At 44.7% G+C, this 27,957-nt stretch overlaps 1 protein-coding gene across 2 annotated transcripts in view; it reads left to right on the forward strand.

The window, feature by feature from the left end:
- The window catches only part of Dock1 (dedicator of cytokinesis 1), a 503,515-nt gene that overhangs the window by 58,655 nt on the left and 416,903 nt on the right, over positions 1–27,957 (forward strand). For both annotated transcript variants that reach the window (XM_021220215.2, XM_021220207.2), the window contains exons 3-11: positions 1,040–1,080; positions 4,921–4,976; positions 8,431–8,527; positions 11,834–11,982; positions 14,996–15,131; positions 15,737–15,894; positions 17,237–17,318; positions 17,724–17,859; positions 25,144–25,216. In XM_021220215.2, the coding sequence (XP_021075874.1) occupies positions 1,040–1,080; positions 4,921–4,976; positions 8,431–8,527; positions 11,834–11,982; positions 14,996–15,131; positions 15,737–15,894; positions 17,237–17,318; positions 17,724–17,859; positions 25,144–25,216 (928 nt within the window). The remainder of the gene's footprint in view (positions 1–1,039; positions 1,081–4,920; positions 4,977–8,430; positions 8,528–11,833; positions 11,983–14,995; positions 15,132–15,736; positions 15,895–17,236; positions 17,319–17,723; positions 17,860–25,143; positions 25,217–27,957) is intronic.

Here is a 27,957-nt window from a genome sequence, read left to right on the forward strand (position 1 = left end):
CTTCCCTTCCCTTCCCTTCCCTTCCCTTCCCTTCCCCCCTCTCCCCTCCCTCCCTCCTCCTCCTCCTTCTCTCCTCTCCTCTTCTCTTCTTTTTTGAATCATAACTTGCTCTTCTGGGTTTCTTTAGTCTCTGGGGTCTGGTGCCTAAGACCCCATAATGTTGAATCTCTCAGAATTTCCCCAATTCACCTTCAAATACTACCTGATGCTCAGCAGAGTCCCGTGGAACAAACAACGACGGCAACAACAACAAAAACAAAGAGTTATGGAATGTCTTTGACCTTGCAAGTTACTTTCTAGAAGCAAGGTGGCCAGAATCAGTCTTATACTCTTTGTAATTGTAAGAAAATATCTATCTGATTTCTTGGCCTGGTGGGATTGTAGGGAGATGGGTTCATGGCCATGGGCCTCTTGGCATCCTTATGGTGTCCCTTATGCTGGGTAGGACTCACCCATTCAGCACTTGATGTGAATGAACAGTTCAAGCGTCTCTCCTTTCATTGCCCACTTTCCTTTTCTTGCAACATGGAAGGGATAGGAAGTTGGATTCAGGCCAACTCCTAAGGGGGCAGGGGTCTATGAGTGCTTGGCCTTGGTGCTTCCTTGGGAGTTGTCCTTGCCACAGAAGTACTTTGTGAGACTCTGGCTGCCCCAGGGCAGAGCCTTACAGAGGAAGGAAGTGGGCTCTCAATAGGTTTTCTGTTGGGTAGCCTTTGATGATTCCAGACTCTGGAAGTTGTGCCTGGAGAGATCTTGAGCCAGATCAGCAGATGGGGATTTGGGGGGCATGCACAAGGACCCTGCTGGGAACAAGGCCTCTTTTAGGACTTTTGATGGGATAGATTGATGAGGCAGGCAGAGATGAAGTGGGGTGGTCAACATGTGCAGGGAGCGAGCTGTGCCCTGTGGGACTCCTCCATGGCATTAGGATGCTTGTCTTTCTCTGTCTGTAGGGCAGTGATTTCTGCAAACCTTGAAGGTTTTGCTTGGAGTATGCTGTCTATCCTGTGCTAACCATTTCCACTCTGTGTTTGTTTAGGGTGGTACAGAGGCTACACCTTAAGGAAAAAGTCTAAAAAGGTAAGTCTTTTCCATTAAACATGTCTGTTCATAAATCAAATTTATTTCCATGAGAGGAAATAAATTCCATCTTATTTATGTCTAAGAATGTTACTTATCTCTTTCTTGAAATTTAACATATATATGGGTTGAGATTAAAAAAAAAAAAAGAGCTTGAGTTGGATTCTTCTGAATAGAGATGTCTGCAGAAATCACAGATTCTGCTGGCAATGTTGCTGCTTATCTGTAATCCCAGTATTAGCCTAGCCTGGTCTACCCTGTGAGAACCTGTCCCCACAAAAGACAAAGACATTTCAGCTAGGTGGTTAGTGCCAGGAGTGAATTGTTGATCTCCACTCATGGAGGGAGAATTGATTTTTGTCCTGATAGAATTTTGCATCTTGTTGAACCACTATGTGTAGCCATGAACTGAGTGTAATCCCTTCAGAAGAGTAAAATGCCGCCAACAGTTTTCCATTTCATATTATCCTTGATAAATTAGCAAGTTTGCAAAGCTCACACATGGCCATTTCCCTCTTGCCTTATGGCAGTTTTCAGACTAGCTTAGTCAAGTTGAAAGAGCCTGATTTTCTAGGGTGATTTGCATGTGTGATTCTATGAATATCTGAATCAAAAACTTGCTATCACTCTTCAGATATTGTGAAGGGCATTCCCATCCACAAGGGAGTGTAGCTTTGACATTCTTAGCTTCACAAAACCTAATTATAGCTCTTCTCTCTTACTCTGTAATGCTATGGTATTGCAGTAATGCCCATGCTAAGCTATGGTTAGTCTGTCCATGTTAACTTGGACCTTTTAATATCTGATTGTGGTTGACAGATGGTTCATTTTGCTTCTCAGAATTGACCTCTCATTACCGTGGTATCCAACTAGACTCTGTTGTGATGTCCAGTCTGTAATAGGGCTTTGGAATACCAGTGGTTTCCATGCCAGGGCCTCCCTGTTCTGTATCCTCAGAGGCCTGGGCCGGCCTTCACCAGCAGGGCTAGAGTTCCATGAAGCTGGGAAGCCTCCTTTAGGGATATCACCCGTGAAGTGTGCAGATTGGGAGAACCATGGTTGAAGGTTTCAGGAGGCAAGACATTAGGAGTATTAGGGTTTTTCAGTGGTAAAGTGCTCAAGTTCTATCTCTAGCACCGATGTTAAAAGCCTTAAAATCTGGGTGGTGGCACATGCTTGTAATTGTAGCACTGGGAAGGCAGAAAATAGAGGTTATCTGGAACTCACTGGCCAGCAAGACTTGTCTCAAAAAGCAAGGTGGATGGCTCCTGAGGAAGAACACTTGCCACACGCATGCCTACATACATGTGCATACACAGGCACCTACCCTCATGGTTGGGATTGTGTACGGACTCCTTTATTACATAGGACAAAGCCACCCTGCTGTGAGGAGCACATGCTCTGGAAGGCTCTCACTTTTCCTTGATGCTCATATGTTGCCTGGCAACTCCATCCCCATCTTGGGCTCTCCCTCTCTTCTAGCACAGGGATTCTCAACTGTCCTAATGCTGTGACCCTTTAAAACAGTTCCTCATATTGTGGTGACCCCAACCATCCAATTATTTTTACTGCTACTTCATAACTGTAATGTTGCTACTGTTATGCATTCTAATATAAACATCTAATATGCTAGCCCAAGGGGGTTGTGACTCATAGATTGAGAACCACTGTTCCAGTGCTTTTCAAAGTCAGAATTTTCTTCCTGGCCCCAGGAGACCTAGGCCTTCCACCTCATGATGTCCCAATGCTGCAAAAGGGTGTAGTTATTTTCTACCTGACATCCCCATTGGCTGATGAGGAAATTAAAGCCTTGCAGAGGCTATAGTTTGGTTGCAGTTGTGTGAAGTGGCCCCAGGCAGATGCAGAGAAGCAGCAAGGCCCTTAGGAGTCTTGGCTGAGAGCCCTGCATGAGCATCCTCTGTCTAGATATTCACAGACATGTAGTTGGGTCGGGCAGTGGCTCAGTTCAAATCTCTAGACATGTCCAGTCTCATCCAGCTGTAATTTCTCCTTGGTCTTCATAATGTTGAGTGCTGAGGCTGAGGGATTTCTTTCTGTGGACTTGACAGGGCTGGAACGGTTTGTGTCACCTCCTTCTAAACCCACACCTATTTGAGTTCCAGAGAAAATACATGTTGCATGTATACCTATATGTCTTTCTGGGTGTCTTGGCATCTGGGTCCTGGATTGAATGACCTGGACCTCTTGATTGCTCAGCCTGACTCCTTTGCTTAATATGATAGTATTTCTATGTGCGAAATCTGTTCACTTTGCTGGTGGACAATGTTGTGGTAGTTAGTTAGCCACTCTGTGCTCCAGACGGGTTGTATGCACACACTCACTCAAGAGCTATCTGGATTCTCCAATGAAACACACACACACACACACACACACACACACACACACACACACACCAGTTAATTTTAATATGCCTTGACTAGTTTAATAGCTGGGTGTTTCTAATTCTTCCCTCTGCTAGCAAACACTCCCCTACTGCACTCCTGAGTTAACATCTTTTAAAATCAAGATTTCATCTCTGCTACCCCAGGCCTGATCGGTGAAGTGGCCCATGGCTACTTACCCTGATTCTTACAAGTGGGCCTTTAGGTCTGGTCTTTTTTCTTCCCCGTCATGGCCATCTCCCTCTTCTTCCTTTCTCCTGGTTCCTTGCCCATGCAAATCCCCAAGTCCTATATCAGTCTACCTGTCCATCCCTTGGCCATTGGTTCTTTATTGATTAATCAAAACCCAATTGGTGACAAGGACCTTCAATGTTTGGACACGCAGATTCCCGATTTTGAGGACTGGATTAATTCAAATCATTAGTATCAATCTCCAACAAGACAGGGCAAGCAGAGATCAGCAGCATCTGCTAGCCACTCTCAGCCCTCTCGGAGCCTTATTTCCTTCTAAGCATGATTGCCCATTTGCTTTCTGAATGTCCAGTGTAGGCCCTTCTTGGCAGATTTGTCCAGTCAGATGCTCCCTTTCCCCAATAGGTTATCTTGAATCACTAGGGCACTACCTGCCTTTCTGTAATGTGTACCAGTCATCTCTGGCTTGTGTGGTCTAAGCCTCTGGGAGTCACTGGTTTGGGCTGCTCTGGATCCCATGAACCAGGTTCTTGAAAAACTCCTCCTGGCATTCCACAGACAATGTTTGAAGTTGAAGAACTTCTCAAGAGACCCGCTCCTTTAAGCAGGACTCCACTGAGCCACATGTCTACATACATGTGTGTTTATACTGTACACGGGAGAGGCAGAGGATGTTAGAAGCATAGGCTAACATGTTTCCTCAGCACTTCTGCAGATGGGTTGAATTTCACCCACCTTTGGCCTTTTACCATTGTCTACTTCATACGGAGACCGATGAGGTAAGCCCCAGGGCTGTACCTCAGTGGTCAGTGGATACTTGTGACAATCAGTAGTTTAAGCCAACTTCTGATGGCAGTCTTGTCATTTTGTAAAGGGAACTCTGTCACAGCCTGTCCTCACAAGTGGTTTCTGGCATCAGACTTTTTTCTTGTGCCAATGTCAAGGTCAGCAGTATAGAGGAGGGGCGACCTGTGGAGGAGAACATTTCCTTGGGCCTTTATGAAATTGTTGCTTTGCAAACATGTTGTCTCTGTTTTTTGCTAAGACATCTGCACAGTCTGAAATACAAGCTGATTGGGAGATTCTCTTTTGTGCCTTGTGTTTTCTTCGTTGTGTTGTATGTGATGCTTACACTTGCAAAATTAATGGTTATCCAACCCCCTAGCCCCTCCTCCTTTGGGGCTATTGTTTGATTTGCAGTCAGTATTTGCATGGATAATAAAAACGCTTTTTCTCTCCCTCCAAGGGTATATTTCCTGCTTCATATATTCATCTTAAAGAAGCCATTGTTGAAGGAAAAGGGTGAGTGTTGAAGGAAAAGGGTGAGTCTCTTCTGGATATTTAAATGAAGAATTAGATGATTTCACGTGGCACTGCTGCCAAATATGTGGTAGCGTAAGATGTGGAGGTTAAAATAATATTAGTGGGACTGCAGAGGTGGCTCATTGGTTAAGAGCACCTACTATTTCTGCAGAGGTCTTGAGTTTGGTTTCCAGTATGAATGTCTGCTAGCTTACAACTACCTGGAACTCCAGAAAGCGCACTTGGACTCATGTACACATAGCCCCATGCAGATGCACATATAAATACATAGTTAAAGATAGTAACAATAAGTCATTATGAAAGATGATAGCTCTGTTTGACCATGATGATATAGGCCAGTAAAGGGACTTGTGACTCAGTCATGTTGGTCATTGCTTTGGCCCACTTAAGATTTCAAGGTCAGCACCTTAGCTGTGGTCATCTCTTTGAAGCAGAGGTCAACTTGGGGAGGTGTTGGTGTCTGTGAGCTACCTCATTTGAGAATGACCGCCCTAGATCCTTAGCTGAGTTTCTTCTCCCCTACCCGACCCCATGAAATCTAGCAGGGTATGGTACAGAATTGAGGGGGAATGAACAGTTGTTAGGTTGGGACCTGTGTGAATTCATGTGTCAGCTAATTGAGATTTATAACTCCCTGAGGTCATCAGACTAATGTGTAAGGTCCTTAAAAGAACATTCATAGACCAGGAACCCATGCCAGGTGTGAACTGGGGGAAGACAGCATTCAAATGTCTTCTTTTTTGGTCTCTGCCTCATCTTCACACTCCGTTAAATATGTAAATTATAAAATTACTAATCATATGATTACTGCATAATGACATCTCTTTGGCTGATTACAAAATTGCCTTTCTGAGCACTGTACTTTTAACATATGAAAAGGACGGCTTGGGTTCCTGCACTTCCCCAGCGCATAATTAGAGGGAAGGGAATAATTTAGAGGCATGGATGGTGCTGACCTGCAAGATGGGATTTGTTCAGACAGATAAAATGTTTTGTATGCAGAATTCTCGAAAGGAAGACAAAAGTAAGTTAGGAAAGTTTTGCCTTTTTATGGAAATAATTGAAGTTCCCATTTAATGTGCTTCTATCTGCCAGGGTCACAATCCTTAGATAAGTCGGCTTGTATAGGAGTAGTGATATTTCAAAAGCATTTTGAAGCAGAGGAAAGGTGCGTGTTTCCACAACATTTATTCAGTGGCACACAGATTATGGGAATGTAGAGTCACCTGGATCCAGGCAGCAGGCAGGCAGGTCCTGTTGTATTCTGGGGTCAGGTTTCGGGGTGGGGAGCAGGAAACGCAGTGGAGACTCGCAGTGCACAGGAAATGCACTGGAGACTCGCAGTGCGCAGGAAATGCACTGGAGACTAGCAGTGCGCAGGAAACGCAGTGGAGACTCTGGAGACTCGCAGTGCGCAGGGGTCCTGGTGATGCTTTCTGCTCTCAGCCTTTGCTCCACACCTCCTTTCCTGGCTCTAACCTTTGCCTCCTCCCACTGTACCTGGCTGCCCAGCTGTCTCCCCCTGGAAGGTTCTTCTGCCCAAGGGCCTGACAGGTGACCACAACCTCTCCCTTTCTTCTAGATTCTGCAGACATCTGCCCTCTTTTCTGCTGGTCCTTTCTCTTGTCCAGGGCTGGCTCGGCCAATCCTTCACCTCATTCCTTTTGTCTATTTCCTGGTTTATTATCATTGTATTCATTCAAGCTGTATCTCCCCCATTCCACACCCCTTCACACACATGTTCTTTCTCCCATGATTTTCCTTTTGTGTCCTCTCCCTTCCAGGACTTCTCTCTTCCCTGACCTCTCCTTTCAGAGCTCTTGTCCCTATCCCTTCCTTCATTTTTATTTTTATTTTTTGTTTCATGCCTGTGGCCATGATAATGTGCTTTTTATATTTTGTCATAACAAAGCAATTCCCATTTGTCCCCTCCTCTCTGCTGACACAGAATTGCCTGCTGTTGGCCGCTATTTTCTGTGAAGCCCCTGTGGGTACCGAGTCCCTTGTACCCTTTCTTGCCTGTCCCCTCACACTACTTTCAGGGCTCGGACCTTTCTTTGGGACCTCTTCCTTGTGACATGGCCCATTTCTCGCACACCTGGACTTGGTCTCATCCTAGAGGTATCTAGCATCTGGGCTTCTGCCCTTGCTATTTCTTTGGACCCATGGTTCAGTTGGTCAGAGATTAATGACTTAAGAATCACCAGTCAGGAGTGGTGTTACATGCCTGTGATTCCAACTCCTAAATGGGAAGTAGAGGCAGGATGGTCAGTAGTTTATGTCATGGCTATCTGGGCTACATGTCACCCTATCTCCACCCTACTCCCCGCCCCTTCCTCCTAGAAAACCAGACTCGCAGTTGCTGGTTCCATGCCTGCTGTACCCCATTCACTCTTTCATAGAATTATTTCAAATTGATAAGTTAAACTGCTATGTACTTATGGCTTCTACTCTACACATACATTTCAGGGTGGCAGGTTGAGCTACTTCACCCAGGGTTCTTAGGAGAGGCTGCCTTCAGTCTGTGGGGAGAACACTTGAAGTCTGAGCTTTGGGCCCTGTTTAAGTTCATAGTGTGTTGTTAGTGACACCAGCCACCATGCTGGACAGTGCTATGCTTGCACAGTGGATGAGCAGGTGTTGTTGGGGTAGTACTGTCCTGAACATCCCTCTCCCTAGACTTGGGACTCCCTCACACTTATCTGATGCTCAGGACTCTTTCCTCCATCTGATGGTCTTGTCCACAGCTAATAAAGAGAGGCATTGTTGTCTGTGCCTTCCTGACCTCTGCGAAATACAAACGATGTGATTTTTTCAAATCTGGGGAAATAAAGCCCACAAGGCCATGCATATGCCGATATAGAGTTAAAGCCAAGTCAGAGGCTAAATCTTTTGGGGTAGGAGGAAAAGGTCAGCGGGTAGTCAGGGTTGGGACTGGATAGACTGCTCATGAGCATCTGAAAACTGTAAGTTAGTCACACTTCAGCAAGGATGGTTGGCCCATGCATCATTAAATAATGAGTTTTATACCTGATAGAAATGTGGAAATAATCTTTACTTAAACCTGTGCATTTAATCGGCACACACCGCCTGGGTGTTGTTTATGGTAGTCTGAGATAGATGTATATACACGTATTCTGAATACACTTTCCCTTCCCCCCTGCCCTTGACATTCTAAAGACTTTTGGTGGCTGGTCTTTCTCTTCTTCCTCTTACCCTGCCACATGAGGTGCATGGCTTCCAGACCTCTCCATGCTCTGTATAAAGAGCTTGTCATTTGTAGGCATATTCACATGTGTGCAAGCATCATTATATTTGTGTGTTTTCTCCATTTGCTTAACCATTGAGCTCTATAGCTCCTGTAGGGACCCAGTCAGTTGTAGCTCACAATGAAGTCACAGAATCAGCTTCTTTCTCCCTCTTTTCATCCCAGGCAACATGAAACCGTCATCCCTGGGGACCTCCCCCTCATACAGGAAGTCACCACGACGCTTCGAGAGTGGTCTACCATCTGGAGGCAACTTTATGTGGTAAGAAACTGGGATGCTCGTTTAAAGCTTAAAAGTCCAGAGTGGTGTTTCTGGTCCCTGTACCAAAATAGACTTTTCCCTCCCTGGGAACCTAGAGAGGAGAGGCTCTGAGCAGGGTCTTGCTTCTGAAGGACAGAGCAAGCATCTGATCATTATTTTAGCTACTGTTGGGGGCCCTGTGGTCTTTGACCTTTGTTGTGTTGAGATGCAGTTTGCTTACTGTATTGAATAAACCGAACTAAAATGGAAGTTAGTCTTGTATCCCTCTTGCTTTGTGTTGGGTAAAGGGAATGTAGTTGCTGCCAGGTCTTTGAAAGGACAGGACCAGGCAGTTTGCGTTGATGTCACCTCTGAGTATATATTTTGATCATGAAAATGAAAATCTACTTTTGCACAGAAATCCCATACTTTTGAAGACTTAGTAGATGGTTACTAGTAATTATTTCCTTCATTTGTGTCAGTGATGAGTCTTAGGGCTGGGGAATAGGACAGTCTTGATGTATTGTGTCCGAGGTGGGCAGGGATTATTTCACATTCTGGCTCTGTGCGCAGTTGTCCAGTTCTTATTAATGCAGATATGTCGGAGCTCTGACATCTTCCATTTCCTTTTCCCTCGGGGCATTTCTTTGCACATAAATCCATATTTGCAGGAGATTACCTTTTGTTAAACCTGTATTTCTATTCAGCGTGTTGATTTCTCATATGCTAATGTTATTATCACTGAGCAAGGGCTCTGGAAGGAAGTCAGTGCGTTAATTTCTCAGGAACATAGAAAACTTCCTAAAGTCTCCACAGCTGTTCACTGGGCAGGCAGGCTTGTTTTTGATTATACAGTGGTTTCCTATAAATGCACAGTAATAAGCACTTGCGGTAATTGTTCATCAAATGTACTCACAAACCTAAAAGCGTGAAGTTAGCCATGAATGTTTTGTGTAAATCTGAGCAATTTCATAGTCGGTATTTCATGTTCAACTTGGCAATTTTTAAACAAAAATATGATAACACAACAAACAGGAGTTGCCGTGGACCGATCAGTGAGTGGACACTGTCAGTTTCCCTGTCCCTTGGCATCCTTAACCATCATCATCTGGTTCCTTCTCCAAATGGCAAATTCACCTCTTATGGGTTTATGTTGTTAGATCAGTACAATGGCAAGTCAAAGATCCTTCTTAGTATTGAGATGCATTCTCTTAGATGCAATCTCCTGTTGTGGACCTGTCTACAGAACACGTATGTCTTTTATATGTGGTGTGAAAGAACATCAAGGTGGATTAGTAAGATGAAACACACCATGTTTTGCAATAAATTCTTAGTTTGAACCTCTTTTAGCTTTCATCTGAGAAATCAAAATGAGGAGCTTGGCGTGGTGATGGGCACTTGGGAATCGGAGGCAGGGAGAGTGAGTGTTCATGGCTGAAGTTTCTGCTGTGTTCTATCTACTCTCTGCAGTGTTGTTTTTAAACAACAAACTCCCAACCATTTGCTTTTACCAGTGAAGACTCAGGAACCAAACACTGTGGTAAAAGCCTGCTCTCTGAGAGAGGCAGAGAAAGTGCCCAGCTGATCTTCCTACTCCTCAAACATCCCAGAAAGAAAAGGTTTTTTTTCTCTCTCTTCATGCCCTTAAACACATTCCCTCCTATCACAAAGTCCCTCCTTTCCGTTTACTTATGCTCATGCCCTGTCAGCTGGTCGCTTGCTCTGCCTCTTGACCCAGACTTGACTTTATTTAGGGCTCTGGGGTTAAAGGAGTCTGCTAGGGCTGAGCTACACCACAACCAGGTGTATCCAATCCACCGTCCTGAGGGTCACAATGTGATCAAATATCCCGCACAACTGGAGTTCTTGGTACAGGGTTAGGTCTCCAAAAGTACTTGTTGAGTAACTAGAAAAACAGTTTAAGGGCAAGGCTAGCCTAGTCTACATGACACTCGGTCTCAAAACAACAGCAACAAATAAAAATAAGGCGAAGAAGGAGAAAGAAAGGCAGGACTAGAACTAGGGTAATGTAAACACAGCCTGGAGAGCTGGCTTGGCAGGTAAGAACATTTGCTGGGTTTTCTAGAGAACCAGAGTTTGATCGCCAGCACTTGTATCTGGCAGTTCTTAACTCCAACTCCAGGGGATCAGATGCCCTCTGCTAGCCTCTGCTGTAGCCACCTCACCCTCCTCTCTCTTACACACACACACACACACACACACACACACACACACACGCGCGCGCACACACACACACACACACACACACCTCACCCTCCTCTCTCTTACACACACACACGCACACACACACACACACACACACTATAATATAACTTGTCTGAGTACTGTATGTTGGGTATGTGGTAGGGCTGTTTTAAAAACTTTTAGAAAGGGGTTTCAAATGGTTTTCAAATAGGAGCTAGTGAGGGAGTAGCTCAGATAGCATAGACCAGAGCTCCTTTTTAAAAAACAGTAATTCTACATTTTAATTTTTGACCAATGATGGCACTGAAAATATTATTAATGAACTCCCACTTGGATGTTCAGAAGCCAAATGTTGTAGACAACCTGTCTTCTTGATGAGCTACATCAACAGATGCAAACCTGTCGGGGTTCTTGTACCACAAACCCAATACACACAAGGTTTGGGATCTTATCTTGCAGTTTACTTTTAATGTAGAAGCAAAAAGAGTAACCAAAAGAGTAACTTTTTCTGTCGCTGTATGTTGTGAGGATCACAGTGTACCAGGGAAGGCTGGTGCAAGATGGCTTATATGTCAGCTGGCAGCATGGTCTTGGGGCCCAGGCATGTCCAGGTGAGCAATGTGGGCAGAACTGTCATGGGAAGAGAGTACGACAGTCAGTGCTTCCAGGCATAGCCAACATTTGACATGGTGACATGCCAGTCTTTGCTAACTACAAGGCTCAGGCTCCACGATGGGGCAGTGAAGTTTGAAGAGGGAACCTCCTAATGTTTCAGGGGAGTTTGTAGTTCTGGGTTGGAAGCTGTCCTCAGCTATCTGGCTGCCTTCATGCACTGGCCATGCCCAGGATGCTGCTTCGACTTCCAGGCCATTACTGTGCTCAATGCTGAGGACGTGTCTTCTTGTTCTTTCAGTGTCTCATAGGAACCAAATCCTATACCATGTGCTCTCTTTGATGTGTGAATCTTCAGTCACTGAGTCCCAGCAAGCAGTGCATATTCTACTTTAATATGAAGAACTATCCATTTGATATAATCTCCACTGTGCTCTTTTTTTGTTTTTGTTTGTTTCTTTCTGTTTTTTAAATCAGAGCCCTTACAGTTTTCCTTTCCCTCCTATGTAGCAAGATAATAGGGAGATGTTCCGAAGTGTTCGACACATGATCTATGACCTTATTGAGTGGCGGTCGCAGATTCTTTCTGGAACTCTGCCCCAGGATGAGCTCAAAGAGCTGAAGAAGAAGGTCACAGCCAAAATCGATTATGGAAACAGGTTTGTTTGTGCAAATGGTGATTTCATGCTTAAATTTTCCACGGTCATAGCACAATCGTAGGCCTGGAGGATGGTTTAATTACATTTGATCATAAAGCCAAACATCTAATATCAAAATAATGAAGTGGCTTGCATTCTAATCCGGTTTATCCTGTCACCCTTGAAACCTGTCGTCTTTGCTGTGTAAGTGGGGGAGTTGTGAAGCTGGGTTGGGGTAGCTCCTCATTTTTGCTGTTTTGTCTCACCCCAGTTATGATATTCTACTTATGATTTCTACTTTCTTCTCATGACATTTGACACTAGATTATTTCCTGTGACTCCTTTGGTCTGTCAGACTAGATGCTAGAAGTCACCATGAAACTTGTCCCTAGAGTTGACGTGCTTGATCTAACAGACAGAGGCACAATTCTCTTAACTTGCAATTGAGATGAACTATACATTGTCTTTTTGAAATGATTCCATTTATGGGAGACATCCACCCTGGTTCAATTGAGTGTCTTGAAAGATGGCTCACTCCTGAAAACAGCATGCTCTAATATTAGCTGCTAGGAATGTGACTGTCTTGGTTCTATCTCTGCTATATCAGTAGTTAGGATGAAGTTATGGCCTCTCCCATATGGTACCCATTTGCTTATTCACATGTTACGCTGCAAGAAGCCTTAAAGATGTCCTGCTCCTGCATTTCCCTCAGTCCCTGTAACCTCAGAATCACCTGGGAAGGTTTCACTATACTGAATCCGGGGACCTTCCCCTCGGGTTCTGAGTTCTAGTGTCTGGTACTAGGTTAAGAGCTCAGTCAGACTGCTTTTCGGGAGGTGGAAAACTTAAGGTGTAGTCTGCACCCTTCCCCATTTTTAAACCTGAGGATGTGGAGGTGAGAACAGGGGTTGCCTCCTGCCCATCAGCTCAGAATCTTAGACAAGCCATAGGGCCTTTGTGAATAACTGAATTATTGCATAATTTTATTTTCTGATAATTCCCCCTTTTCCTGTATTAAAGTTTCCTAACATCACATTATGTGTGACTTTTATTTTTACCTCCAAGACCAGAATATAGAGTATTAGATACAGCTTTCATGAAATCCATTACAAGACTACCTGCTTTCAAAAGCTACTGACCCAGGCACACACTCTGATTTCCGGGGGTGGCATCTATCCCCTGAGACTAGCCTTTAATCTTGTTGTGGTGAGACTAACACCTGCACAGAACCAGCTACGTACTGGTTGCAGAGACCAAATATAGACTGGTTGCTGTGACTGACAGGCTACATCATATGGTGGCGGCATTGGGCTAAAATGCGAGGAGTGAAGGCGATTATCTATTTATTGATTAATTGATTGATTGTATGCCTCCAAGGCCAGAGATTCCAGCTACAGGGTATTAGATACTGCTTCGATGAAGCCTATTTCAAGACTGTGTGCTTACAAAAGCAAACCTTTGGAACTCTGATTTCATTTTGTATTGGAGAAGCCTGTTTTCGAAGTTAGGTTCAGAGACCACCTGCTTAATCTGGCTTCAGGAAACAACCTAAGTACGTTACGCCATGGAACAATCTTGTTAAGACAGAAAGTGTTTCCAAATGTAATTTACTGCTTTGATAGGAAATACAACCTTATTAAGACAGGTTTGCCTGAGGACTGCAGGCCAGAATTGCTGTAAAGCCCTATGCTCTCTGCTTATCCTCCACCCTCCCCTTTCAGAGAGTGAAATACGAAGAACTATAATACTAAAGAAAAGCATAGGGTGTTTGGTTTTGGGATGGTCTCATCTCTCAGGGAGCAGTTTGTTGTTCTCATCATTACCATATATGTATTCTTGCTTTTTCCTTTTACCTGAGTTGGGTGTGGTTGGGGAGTGTTTAGGGTACTGTGGGAAATATGGTAAAGGTCATGGAATATTTCTCTACAAAGATGGCTGTGTAAAACACACAGAGACAAGCATGCATACACCTACACTCCAATTCACCAGACAGGTCCACAGCCATACCCACAGAAACCTGCATGTACATCCACACGCACACACACAGATACAGACAGATACACACATACACACACACTCTGATTTCACAGGGAGGTGGCCATCCCCTTCTTTAGACTCTTTACCATTTCGTAGGACTAGTCTCTAACTTTGTTATGGTGAAGCCAACACTCCACAACAGAACCAACTGTGTATTGATTGCAGAGACCCATGTAGACTGGTTGCTGTGACTGACAGGCTACTTCAAATGGTGATGATGTTGTGGCCACCCCATCTTTTTTCTATGTTTGGTCCCAACCACATAACTTATCTCACTGAGCTTTGGTTTTCTGTTTTGTGAAGTGGGTCTGACCAGATTATCTATCTGGACCGAGGTGACAATGACATCCCATGATACTCGTGGTAGGCTGGCAAAGGGCCTGATACATATATTCCTCAAGGTGGCCTCACCAGGTATAGCTTGTCAGGCCTTGGGGCTGGGCCTCCAGGAGCTCACCCACACCACCTACAAATCATTGACCACGCCCACATCAGAGCTGACCCCACCCATATATCACTGACATCATTCACAAAATGGTGACCCACGGTATTGGTCTTGATTCTTAGAGCAGGGTCAGGGCTGGGATGAGTTGGTCAGATTTGAGAGGCTTTGTCCTGTTAGTGAAAGTTGTCACATAGACCACGATCCTTGGGAGGCTTTCTGCCATCATGTACCCATGGATTGTATGCATGTGAGGGTGCAGAGTGGGCTCTAATAACCCGCATCTTCCACAGTTGTTAGTCATGCATACTTCACTTGGACTTTGAAGATCTATTGGGAGGTGAAATGTAGGTAACACTGAGTCATTTTCTTTCTCCCAGTGTGACATATTTTGAATTACAGAAAGCCATGCCACAGAATGACATTCTCTGATATCTGTGGATGGGTCCCAGTTTCTGAGGCATTTCATCTGCTCTGTTGCTGGGCCTGACCCTGTGCTAGGGAACCCCCTCCCTTGGTTCATGCTCTCCATGCTCTGGATTCTTGGTATTCTAGAATTCTTGATTTGGACCTGGTGGTGAGGGATGAAGATGGGAACATTTTGGACCCGGAACTAACTAGCACCATCAGTCTCTTCCGAGCACACGAAGTTGCTTCTAAACAAGTGGAGCAGAGACTGCAAGAGGAGAAAGTAGGTTCCATTCCTCAATGTGCACTTTGCCACTTTGCATGGCAGGTGGACATGGGGCAGGGGTGGGGTGTGTGGGGTTAGGAGGTGTGGAGGTTCAGGGAGGGGGACTTGTATTTCTCACCAACCGTGTTGAATATTAGAAAATGTTAAGGAAGTCCAGAATTGGCACTGAAAAGAACCCTCAAAAAGCAAGTGTCCAGTGTGTTTCAGACAAGGAGGAGTGGGGTAAAGTCAACACAACCTATTAATTCAGCAAGTATTGGCCAGGTCTGCCATATTCCAGGGACTGGGGACATAGTGCAGAGTGAGACACAGAGTTCTTGGAGGCATCATTCATTCAGAACCCCAAATTAAAGCTAGCTACCAGTCCAGCAACCGTCATTCCAGTTGTTGATAGACACTCAGAAGGTCCATGCTCTTGCAAACACTAATTATTAGCTTTAGCTGGGTAGGCAGTATGTTGTCTGAGAGCATGCAGTGGGGACATAGAGAGACTGTATGAGATGTGGCAGTTGGCAGTGACTTTTCACTATTCTACAGGGGAAATAAAAGAGCCTTGGTTATAGTCCAGGTTGCTCACATTGACTTTCTACCTTTCTGTTCAGTCTCAAAAGCAGAATATGGACATCAACAGACAAGCCAAGTTTGCAGCCACCCCATCTCTGGCCCTGTTTGTTAACCTCAAAAATGTGGTTTGTAAAATAGGAGAAGATGCTGAAGTTCTCATGTCTCTTTATGACCCCATGGAGTCCAAATTCATCAGGTAGGTGACTTCCCCATTGCAGGCATTTTATCTATCAGATGCTTTTATCATTGCTGTGATCAAAATACCTGCCTAGAAGACTCTTCATTGGGGAGGGTTTATTCTGACCTACAGTCTGAAGATGAGGCCCAGCATGGTGAGGTCCCGCTTGTGGGAGCTGCTCTCAGCTGAAGGAAATGTGCTGGCTAGTTTGTTTGCCAACTTGGAACAAGCTGGAGTCATCTGGGAAGAGGGATCTTTAATTGAGAAACATCCCTCTACCATGTCCTACTATAGGCAAGTCTGTGGGAGCATTTTCTTGATTAATGACTGCTGTGGTAGGGTCCAGCCTACTATGGCAAGATGGCCCTGGGTTATTTAAAAAAAACAAACTGGGCCAGCCAAGGAGAGCAAGCGAGTGTGTGACGTTCCTCCATGGCCTCTGCGTCAGTGCCTGCCTTTGAGTTCCTGTTCTGAGTTCCAGCCCTGACTTCTCTTCAGGCAGGACTGTAGGCTGTACCTTGAGATGAACACGTTGTTCTCCATGGCTCTTCTGGCCATGCCATTCATCACAGCCATAGAAAGCAAACAAACTCAGCCCACAAACCTCACCTTTACTTTTTGCAAACTTTTGGTCTAGGCTTCATCTGTGGCTTTCTACTTCTTGCTGTCTCTCTAAGCTGTTTGTCTAGTTGTGTATGCCAAGTATTTTCTCTTGTCATATGAAGAGTCCTAATAAACATCTGTTGAACAAAACCGTTGGAAACCCATCCATCTTCAATATAACTTTCTCTTTATCATGATTTTTTAAAAAAATGTGATTAGACTGTGTGAAGTGTGTGCATATCTATATATCAAACACTCCTGTATTTTCACTTGAACTATCAAAATTTGAAAATGTAGTGTTTGCAGGAAACAGAGCACATAGGTGATTTTCACTCTCATTTCTGATAAGTGCTTTCTTTCTTTTTGATGGAGGTACAATTTGTATTTTACAGCTTGCTCGGCTTTTTCCAAGGGCTCTGAATTAAATATACATTGTTCCCAATTCAATACGCAGCTCTGTATTGTTGCCATTCTAAACAGACAGAGAGGGTTTTCACATTATAAACACTGAAATAGCATTTGCAAATACTTCTGTTACACGGGTTAACCCTCGCTGTAGAAAGTGAAAGGTTGTTCATACACTACCTGCTCCGCCAAGAGTCTATCTGTGGCTTAGCTCAGGCTTTATAAGCTCAGGGTCAGATGTATAGTGGACCTTCATATTGTTAATTATGAAGTCTTATGGGATACATTGGGTACCCGTCTATGTTTGGGAGTTTAATTCGACCCTTTTTTTTTTTTTTTTTCTGTTTTCAAGTGAGAACTATCTGGTCCGCTGGTCAAGTTCAGGATTACCGAAAGACATTGATCGGTTACATAACTTGCGAGCTGTGTTTACGGTGAGTGCACCCATGGCTGTGCATGTTGAGTGTCATTGAGGCCTGCTCTGATGGCTATTTTGGGGACTTCTTAGCACTGAATGGGTCCTATGGGATGGTGGTGGTGCCACCTGGGACACTGGATAATCCAGGAATCCCTGAGCCCTTTGTGGAAGTTTCTGAGCTTGCTCTTTACTTACTTAGTATGGCCAGCAGATAGATTCCTTCCTGTCTCTTTAGCTCATGTCCAGTCCGCTTAGCTAAGTGTCTGCTGTTAAACTTTATTCCTTCCTGTCATGTGAGTAACTTTAAAATACGCTAAGCTGGTCTGAGAACAGACTCTCAGTCCATTTTTACATCCGTTTCAATTGGACTTGTGTTGAATCATGGGTCTCCACAATGATGTATGAAAATTAATATTTCTAGGATCTGGGGAGCAAAGACTTGAAAAGGGAGAAAATTAGTTTCGTCTGCCAGATTGTCCGAGTCGGCCGCATGGAGCTGAGGGACAGCAACACGAGGAAGCTGACTTCGGGGCTGCGGCGGCCTTTCGGGGTGGCTGGTAAATACTCCCATCCCTGTTTTTCCTTGAGATTTTCAGACCATTCACTTTTGGGAAAAGACAGTGGGGCATTTTGATTTATGCACTTAACTACTTGCGGGGAAAACAGTGAATTAGGTTTTTTTTTTTTTTTTCATGTAGTTTGGAGCCCACCTGCTGCATCTATGATGCTTCAGGTCCCTCTGGTTTGAATCCCAGGTTTTACTGGGAGAGACAGTGAATCCCTTTCCCACACTGTGGAGAAGTCAGTACATGGGAGCTTCCTGGACTTCGTGCTTGAGCGGTGGACAGGCACAGCCTGGCTCCAAGATGAGGAGCTAAACGGGGCCACAGTACAGCTAGCGCATGTGCTTGGTGATATCCACATCTCTACTTGGAGATGGCTACTCGGTGGCTACTCGGTGGCTGTACAAGAAAGTGAGATCCTGGTTATCTGTGTCAAGGAACAATAAGTGTCCCCCCCTAGGTGACAAATTTCAATGTCAGGCATGTTCTTCATAATGCTGAGAAACAGTTTTCTTTCTTTGAGTTGTAGGGCAATTCTTTCACCCAACTTCTCTGACACTTATTCTCCCTGATCTTCAAGCATCACGTTGTTCTAGTTCTATCCTGCTGCTGTGATAAAACACTATAACCAAAAACAACTTAGAGAGGCGTTTATTTGGCTTACACCTCCATGTCACGGTTCTTCATTGTGGGGAGTCAAGGCAGGAACTTACGACAGGAACTGTAGAGGACTTGCTTGCTGTCTCACCCTCTCGCTTGTTCATGGCTATGCTTAGCTAACTTCCTTCTATGATTCAGGACCATCTGCCCAGGGAATGGTAACACCCAGAGTGGACTGGGCTCTTCTACTTCTATTAAGAATCAAGATGCCCACATAGACATATCCTCAGAACAACTTGATAAGGAAAACTCTCAGCGGAAACACCATTTTCACTTGATTCTAGGCTGTTTCAAGCTGACAGTATAGTATATGAGGAAATTTTGACTCTTGATACCTAGCTGTTATTTCTTGTACGATTAGTGACAGTGACATATATATATATATATATATATATATATATTTTTTTTTTTTTTTTTTTTTTCTTGGCTACCAGAAAGGCAGCACTTAATTTTTTACTCAATTAAATAGACTTTATTTTCGGACAAATTATAGGCTCTGGAAGGACTAGACTGAAAATAAACAGTTCCCATACACTTTCCCCTGTGGCAGCATCCTCCTCATCTGTATCAGCAGTAAATGTTGCCTTTATGACCCGCCTTCAATGAAAACTGTGACTTTTCCTAGAGTCGGTTTACAGGAACATTTGCTGTTAGCATTGTGTATTCTGTCAGGGGGTGTGTGTGTGTGTGAATATGGAAGTCAGAGGTCCAAGGTAGGGGTGTTCCTCAATCACTTGCTTGTCTGACACCTTTTTGAGATAAAGTCTCCCACTGAGCCTGGCTCTCATGGATCTATAAATTGAGCCGCAGGGGTCTTCTTGTCTTCTGCTCCAACCCAAGGCCCTGTTACCATCACACAACACCATTCCAGACTTTTACTTGGGGGCTGAGGTCATGGTCAGGTCCTTAGGCTTGTGTCGGGCAACTTCACTGATTGAGTCATCCTCCTGGCCTCTTTCCGTGGGTTTTGACAAATTTATCATCATGGTATGTGTCCGCTATCACAGTCATAAACCTGTAGAATTCTGTTGAACTGTTAGGCTCTCCAGTGGGCTATCCCTGTGTCATTATTACCCACGGTGAGGTGAGGTGTTGAGGGTGGCTTGGTCTGTCGGGTACCCTGGGTCAACTTGGCATTTCCATCCCTGAGAGTTGAGCACACAGTGTCTCCCCAAGCCTCTCACATCAGGTGCGTGTCCAGCCGGGGTACCTGTGATACTTTAGTGGATTTTACAGCTTTCCTTTTCTGGCTCCCACCTGCATGGCAGTTTTAGGGAAATACTCTTTTTTTCTTTTTCCTTTTTTTTTTTTTTTCTTTCCCAAAGCTATCAGAGAGATCTGTGACATGATAATTTAGGTTCCTTCTTCAGGCATGGGGACTGCAGGTTCTCTGGTTATTAGATCACTGCAGAGATCCTGCTGATAAGTTCCTTGTGACAGCATTGTTAGATTTGTGAAAGCAAAGATGAGATTTAGCCGGAGGCGGACAGTCTCTCCCTCTGTAGATTAAAATGGGGATTTTTGCCTGGCTTTTCCTGGTTTGGTTGTGATGACGTTCTGGGAAGATCTATGTGATGAAGCGTGGGCAGATTGGTGGTCATGGGACTTGCTGATGTTGTGGTACCCTTTTCATGCTTTTTGTTTGGTTGGTGGAGTATATGGTGTTTTCTGACCTCTCAGGAGCCATGCTATATGCCTGATTAGGGACAGCAGACCTGATAGTTCTCTGACCTTGGAGGTGCCCAGTGTGAACTGAGAGGACATTTGGGCCACTATCTGTCCTTCACACTTAGATCTCTGGCTGTGAGGACATTGTTGTCCCCTCTCCTGAGGCCTATTGGTCACTCTGATGCTCGCTTGAATCTTTGGTTACCCATTTGGACTGTCCTTTGTTCCTCTTGTCTCCTGTCTCCTATCCCTGGTACTCTGCAGGCTCAGGTCTGCTGGATACCAATCACCAGGAGAGAAACTCTAGTTTCTCTGGCCTGTTGCTGCCAGGCCAGAGATATGAGCCTCTTCCTTCCTGCTGTGTGATTGGTTGGTGGGACCCTGTATGCTACAGTCCTGCCCAGTTCCCACATGAGTTGCTTTAGAGGCCCTGGGAGGCCTGTAGTCTTAGGCAGTTGGACCTTGAGTGGTCCATTCTCATGGCCTCAGAGAGAGACCTCTGCTGCTTTCACAGAAATTCCCCACCAATGCAGGCCCAGTGCAGGCCCCTCTATACTGCCTCCTGGCACACTCTGGCCTCTGTAGTTGCCTGAGGACCAGTTTTCTGACTTGATATCTGGAGTATCTACTTATATTTCTTTTCACTTTACTGAGGACGAATATTTTATCTTGTCCTTTTACTGTGTAGACCTTTATCTTTAATTAATTAATTAATCAATTAATCATTCATTCACTTTACATCCCAGTCACTTCCCCCTCCCTTCCTTCTTTCTTCTCAGTTCCACCCTCACAAATTCCTCCCCTGGTTACCCCCTTACCTGTTCCTTTGAGAAGGGGACTCCCCACCCCCACCTCCTGCCTTGGGTATCCCCTTCCTGGGATATCAAGTCACAGCAGGACTTAGCACATTCTTTTCCATTGAGGCCTGACCAGGCAGTCCAGCTAGGGGGAGGGGATACAGTGGCAGGCAACAGAGTCTGAGACAGCCCCCATTCTAATTGTTAGCAGACCCTCATGAAGACTAAGCTGCACATCTGCCACAAATGTGTAAGGGGCCTAGGTGCAGCCCCTGCATGACTTTTGGTGGGTGGCTTAGTCTCTGTGAGCCTCTTATTATTGGCATATGGCAGTGCCCCAACCTTCCCTGGTCCCCTTCCTCATGTGAGCATAATCTGGCCATGTTCTCCCTTCCCGGCCCAGACTTGGGACACCCACAGAGCACCTCCCAGCCACAGATTCCCATTCCTGTTAGGCAGCCCCTTCTTCATACTTGAGGAGACCAACTTGTCGGTAATAGGATTCTGCCCATTCATATGCAGTGCCTATGTCCACATGCAAAGATTTAATTTTGAGGCGTTTTCCAGAACAATCTCTGCTCATCTGTGTCAACAGAGCTAAAACTTTAAAATGAGAAAGGCATTCATGTACCTTTAAGCCTACAGGTTTTAGTCTTTTATTGAAAATAATGTCATGATCCCTTCTGTTAGAACATTTGATAATGTGGAAGTGATTGGCAGTGGTGGGAAAATCATGGACATTTTATGAAAAAAGAAAGATAATTAAATAAATCATCTATAATTTGACAGAGCCAGGGTAGCACATCAACTTTATTTTTGGTGTGCCTTTTTTCTAACTTCTCCCTGCTTTTATGGGAATACCTGGCCAGGGAAATCCCTCCTGGGTAGGTCCATAACCCTGGGTGCAGCCCGGGTTCAGTGTTCAGTTTGACAGAAATACATAAGACCAAAGCAGCAAAGCAATAACCAGTGTGAGGCCATCTTGTTTGTTCCCTGGCTTTCTTCTTTTACCAGCTTCACTATTTGTAGGGTGGTAGTGATGTGCTCATATTTTGTATGTGTGCTCTTTACATACTAAGACACTTAGCATCACATTATGGACCCTTCAGTTTGCAAGGTATTGTTCATGAGTTAGAGCTTTGGAGTCTACAGTCTACAGCTGTGCACTCAAATTAGCAGTCCTTTACGTTGGTGCTCAGGGTGTGGTGAGTGCTCTGATTGCACATAGGGAAGTCGCTCTGAGGAGGTTACTGAATGAGAGAGTACGTGTGGTCCTCCATGTCTCCTGTTTTGTGCCCAATGATGTGAGCGACTTGCAATGGACGTGTCATGTCATCAGTGGCTATAGCTGTAGTTCTCCTTTCTCCCTCTCCCTTGAAGCCTGCTTCTCTATCTTGTTTCCTGCTTCCTTTGTGCTATATTCCCCTTCCTTCCTTTCTGTCCTCCTCTTTGAATCCCTGCCCCCTGCTGTGTCATTGTTCCTGGGTCCACCATACCCTCACCCTTACACATGATCCTGTTGATTGCAACCAGAGTGGACATTTTGGATAATGGCTTCTTTCCTTGTCCATATCACAGTACATTCCTCTTCCCAGGTGTAGGCCCCATGCTGGCAGAATGTAGAGCCTTGGGGTTGGCAGTTTCATTTCTTGCTTTGGCAATGGGTATCTGATGGATAGCTTTAATTGTCAACTTGATATAACCTAGAATTACCTCGGAAGAATTATCTAGAAGAAATTAGCCTGAGACGAGACCTGTGACAGCGAACTGTGGGCATGTCTAACAGGGATAGATTTGGTTTTTAATCGGTAAGGGAACACCCTGCCCACTGCGGGTAGCACCATTCCTTAGGTAGGGGATCATTAACTATATAACAGAAGTAAGCAAGAGAGCAAGCAAGCAAATCATCAGGCCTGCAGGCCTTTTTGGTTTTGTCACTGCACTGGACTGTGGATATGATGTGACTCGATGTTTATAGCTCCTTCCACTCAGACTATTGTGCTATCATGGTCTGGAACCTGGAATTGTAAGTCAAGTAAACCCTTTCTCCTCTTGGTTGCTTTTTATCAGGGCATTTAATTGCAGCCACAGAAAGTGTCTTACTGTATCCGGACTATAGTGAATTCTTCCTGGGCGTGGATGAGCTCTGAGGAAACTCTTGTGCTTTTGATACTTTCTCATGAGGCTGAGGATGGGTGGGCCTGGAGGTGTGGTCATTAGTTAGTAGTAAGCTGGACAAAGGCTGTCTTCCACATGTGTGTGTGTGCTCTTAGCCCCTGCCTCGCTTCTTTGCTATGTGTGTCTCTGCAAATGCTTGATAAGCCTAGGTGTGTTCTGGGGCAAGACTCTGGACACTTAGCAAGGGTGTCAGATAATCTGGAAATGCTACCATTAGCTGATGAGATGAGATCTGTGACACACAGAGAGAGGGGTCCCCAGCGAAATAGAAAAGCCATCCATATGATTATGAGTGGATGGTTTGATGTGTTCAGCTTAACTGTCCTGGGCATGGCTGTTGGAATGGACTGCTGTGGAAACTCAATGTTCCTTGACTCTGAGCTGGTATACAGTGAAAAGATGGACTTAGCTGTTTCCATTGTCAGAAAGCCAGGGGGCAGACAGGAAGAGGGACTGGTCTATAAAACCCTAAGGCTTGCTCACAGTGACCCCACTTACTTCAGCAGGACTCCATTTTCTAACAGTTTCACAATCTTCTAGGGCCACCAGCTGGGGACTAAGCATCAAAGACCTGGGCCTGAGGGGACTCTTCACACTCATACCACAGAACTGAGCACGGTTATGTAGAAAGGAACCTTACCTCTAGTTTCAGTCAGGAAAATAGTCACCAGGAAAGACCTGTGGCACTCTTAGCGAGTTGTGTGGGTGAGAAAGGATGTGGTAGAGAACCTTCGCAGTTCCCTTTAGAGTTTTTAAGCTGTGCTTGGCATAGGCAAAGTCACAGAGTGGTTAGGAAGAGAGAAAGTTGCCCCGAGTAAAGCCCCAAATGTCACCAGAGCTAGACTCTCATTTAGTGCAGATAGTGTGGACACTGATGAGCCTGGGCCATGCTGGTGAGCCTGGGTCAGTCCAGTGAAGACAAAGTACTAATATACAGGGAGCCAAGGTGGTGAGATGCTGTTAGACCCATGACTTTGGGATGCCTGTTTGTTCTTGTCTGTGTACCTCAGTTTCCTCAATGTCCAGCAGGTAACTGAGGGTCAACCTCAAATGTCCCACTGACACAGGCACCAGCTCTTAGCCAATGGTTCTGTTTTGTAATTTTATCATTACTAAACTGTGTCTTAGTTACTTTTCTCATCGCCATGGGAAAATACCTGATACGGAAGCAACTTAGGGGAGCGGGTGCTTCTTCTTTTGGCTTCTAGCTTGAGGATACAGTCTACCATGCTCTGGATGGCCTGGGGATGACACCGAGAAGGCCAGGTACAAAGACAGCGAGGCAGTGTGGGACGAATGCTTGTGCTCAGCTCACTTCTCCTCTTAGTTCAGGAAGGCCAGCCTTCCCCCCTAAAGTCATCTTATCTAGACGGTCCCTCACAGACATGCCCGGAAGCTGAGGGAATTTACTTAAACTCTTACGGGTGTGTGCGGAGGCTTGTCTCCTAGGTGACTTCAGATCTCTCGAGTCAGTCTTAACTATCACAGAGTGTTATGTCATTATGAGTAGGTAGCACTGCTTGCTGCGAGTGCTGTTTAAAATCAAATCAAATGAGTGAAATGAACCTAAAAGCCATTTCTTATCACACTTGACTCCACCTCCCAACCCTCTTCCCCCCCCTCACCCATCACACATACACACTTAGGTGTCCATTGATGCAGAATAGCTCCTTCTTACAAGACTTTGTGTTGGACGGCAGATCTCTAGAGTGACACTCCCACCCCGACCCTGGACCAGGCAAAGGACAGTATTCAATGGGATTGTCCATTTGAGGTCCTTGCCCACTGGACCAGCATGTTCAGATGACTTAATGTGTCAGACATCTTGGGATAACGGACTTCCGTGTGAGAAGATTCCATTGTGGTGGAGCATGGCCTATGCTTACTTTGTTTTTTTTTTTTTTTTTTTTTTTTTTACTTTCTATAGTAGTGGCACCCAAGCCAAAACAGTCCTTTTTGTTATTTCTCTCCCCAGTGATGGACGTGACAGACATAATAAATGGGAAAGTCGATGATGAAGATAAACAGCACTTCATCCCCTTCCAGGCGTAAGTATGAGATAATCCTGCCCTTAACCAACTACAACACAAAGATACTACAGTTAATAGTTTACTGGTAAGGTTATTTGTTAAGCCCAGTCAGGATTCATTTATTTTACAATAATGAGGAATCTATGTAGTCACTGCGGTGGCACATGGAATCAGGAACTGAGAGGACAATGAAATAACGTTTGTGTATGGTCCCGATGTTCCCTGTGTTCCCAGAATTACCTTATCAGTAGAAAGATTACAATTCCACATTGAACATGTTTCTTTACATAATCGATTTGTTCTTGTAGCAATTCACATTTTCAAAATACAATACTTTCAGATTCATCACAAGAGATTGCTGCTTTTTAAAATAGAAACCAAACAAAGTAATGATGAATTCTTTTGTAAAGGGAGAAATAACACCTTAAAGCTTGTAATCAGGCTGCTGATTTTTCTGTCTTGGTTTTTCGCTCAGATGAGTGGGTTTTAGCTTTTCCTCCCCCCTTTCTTTCTTTTTCTTTTTTCTTTCTTTCTTTCTTTCTTTCTTTCTTTCTTTCTTTCTTTCTTTCTTTCTTTCTTTCTTTCTTTCTTTCTTTCTTTTTTTAAAGGCTTTGTCCACTTATGACCTGAGGTCTTTAGAGGGGTTGAGGGAACGTGGGCAAAGCACTTGGGGCCTATTTGTGAGATTATTCTCTGATTTGAAGCTAGAACCTGTGGGTAAGGTGGTTGAAGTGAGGATGGTTCTTGATCAGGGCCACTCCTGTTTCCAGGAGGAGGCAGGAGAACTGGGTACTTCAGGTTGATTTCGGGAGACAGCCTCCTCCAGGGGCCTGACCTCCCAGGAGAATGAGCAGTTGGGGTTAGAGTGACCTGCTCCGGGACTCTGCAGTTTCCTCTGTCCTCATTTCTTTTTCATTTTGTTTTTATGCAAAGACTTCTAGGCTTAAGGTGGATTTCAGGTGGGAACATTGCTTTTGAGGTGCTGGCTGAGGGATATGGGGAGCTTGTGATAATGGGTGTCTGGAGGAGACCCGTTGTTAGGAGGAAGGGAGGTGTGGTATGGGCTTCTCTTGCCTCATGCGTGCTTCGTGAGGGACCACCCCACTCCCTGCAAACTTGAGAACCACTTGTTTAGGATGGTGGCAGTGTGGCATTTTTGTGTATTAAAAGAGTACCGTTTCCTGTGCCACTCTATAGAAGATTTTACCTCTTGTTCTGAGGAGTGACTTTAGACTAAGTATCATGTAGACTGAGTTGGGCTCCAGTACCACATGTTTCAGCACAGGCAATTGGAGGCAGAGGTCTCTTGTGGTTTAAATGCTTCCATTTACTTTTCTGTCTGGTCTCTGCTAACCACTAGCCCCATGTGGCTCTTTATATTAATTACAGCTGAGTCGAATTAAAATGCAGCTCTTCAATCACATCTGTCTCTTTCAAGTGTTCAGGGCCATGCAGGACTGGTTGTTGCCATGGTGGGTAGTGTCTTGGTTTCTTTTCCTCTTGCTGTGATAAGATATCCTGGCACACGGAACTTAATGAGCAAGGTGGGTGTTTTGTTGATTGATTGTTTGTTTTGTGACTCGAGGTTCAAGGCTCCCGTCCATCATTGGATTATATGTTTGTACTCAGCCCACTCTCTCCGTTTTGTATAGTTCGGGATCTCAGCCAGGGAATGGTACCACCCGTAGTGGGCTGGTTTCTCACCTCAGTTAAAGCTGTCAAGATAATCCCCCTGTGCACACCCAGAGTTCTAGCTCTCACATGATTCTAGAGTCTGACAGGTTGACAATGAACAGTAGCCTTTGCAGAAGGTGTGTAGGTGCTCGTTTCCATCTCTGTAGACAGTTATCCTGGGTAATCCCAGGTGAGCATAGATAGCTGAATTCTGTAGAACCTGGAAGTGTCCTTAACATACACAGGAAATATTCCCATTCTGGAACACGGCTGACAAGGTGGTACTAAACAAAACACGCTTCTGTCAGATTATATTATTCAGTCCCTTTGAAAAACCACAGGGCTTTCTACTATTCCCAAGGCTTCAATTTCATCAAGACCACAGGATGTTGGAATGCCCAACAGTCCTACTAAGTTAATTTCCTTATTGCTCATTTGTCCCCTCTAAAGGTAAACAAAACAAAACATCATCAACAACAGACAGCATCAAAGACCAAACCCCATACGAAACATTAGCTTTGGGTATTGGAAAAGACAGTGAGACGATCTATTGGGTTTTGACTCCTGGTTTTCATCTGGCCTTTGAGATCACTGTCTGTTCCCACCAGGGTTTCCCATGGCAGTGGAAGTCCACTTCACACAGTCTTAGCGCCCACTCACCTGTTGTGTTATCTGTGAGTCTCGCTCTCTGAGAGGATGATGACTGCACAGATTAATATCGGCAGGGATAGGAGAGGAAAGTGGCATGATTCTAATAGCAAAATAAGCCTGGAAACCGTTCTCTCGGAAATGTCATGCTAATGAGAACGTTTTTTGCTCCATTAAAATGGATTTATCACCTCACAGGGTTGGTTTTAGGGAGGGAAACAGTGTGTATTCTCTCTCGCTCTCTCATTCATCTCTTTTTAACTTGGTGAAATAAATTAGAACAGCGTTCCTTTGAGTTGCTTGGCTCAAGTGATGGATGGCATAGTCCTTGTTCCTAGAATTGATTTTAAGTGTTCTATACCTGATGTATATTTTTGCACCCTTTTCCCGTTGTGCTTGGTGGCACCACCCACTGTTTCTCCTGATGCCTGTTGTCT

Source organism: Mus pahari, chromosome 1, assembly GCF_900095145.1.
Source record: "Mus pahari chromosome 1, PAHARI_EIJ_v1.1, whole genome shotgun sequence".
NCBI classification, from domain to species: domain Eukaryota; kingdom Metazoa; phylum Chordata; class Mammalia; order Rodentia; family Muridae; genus Mus; species Mus pahari.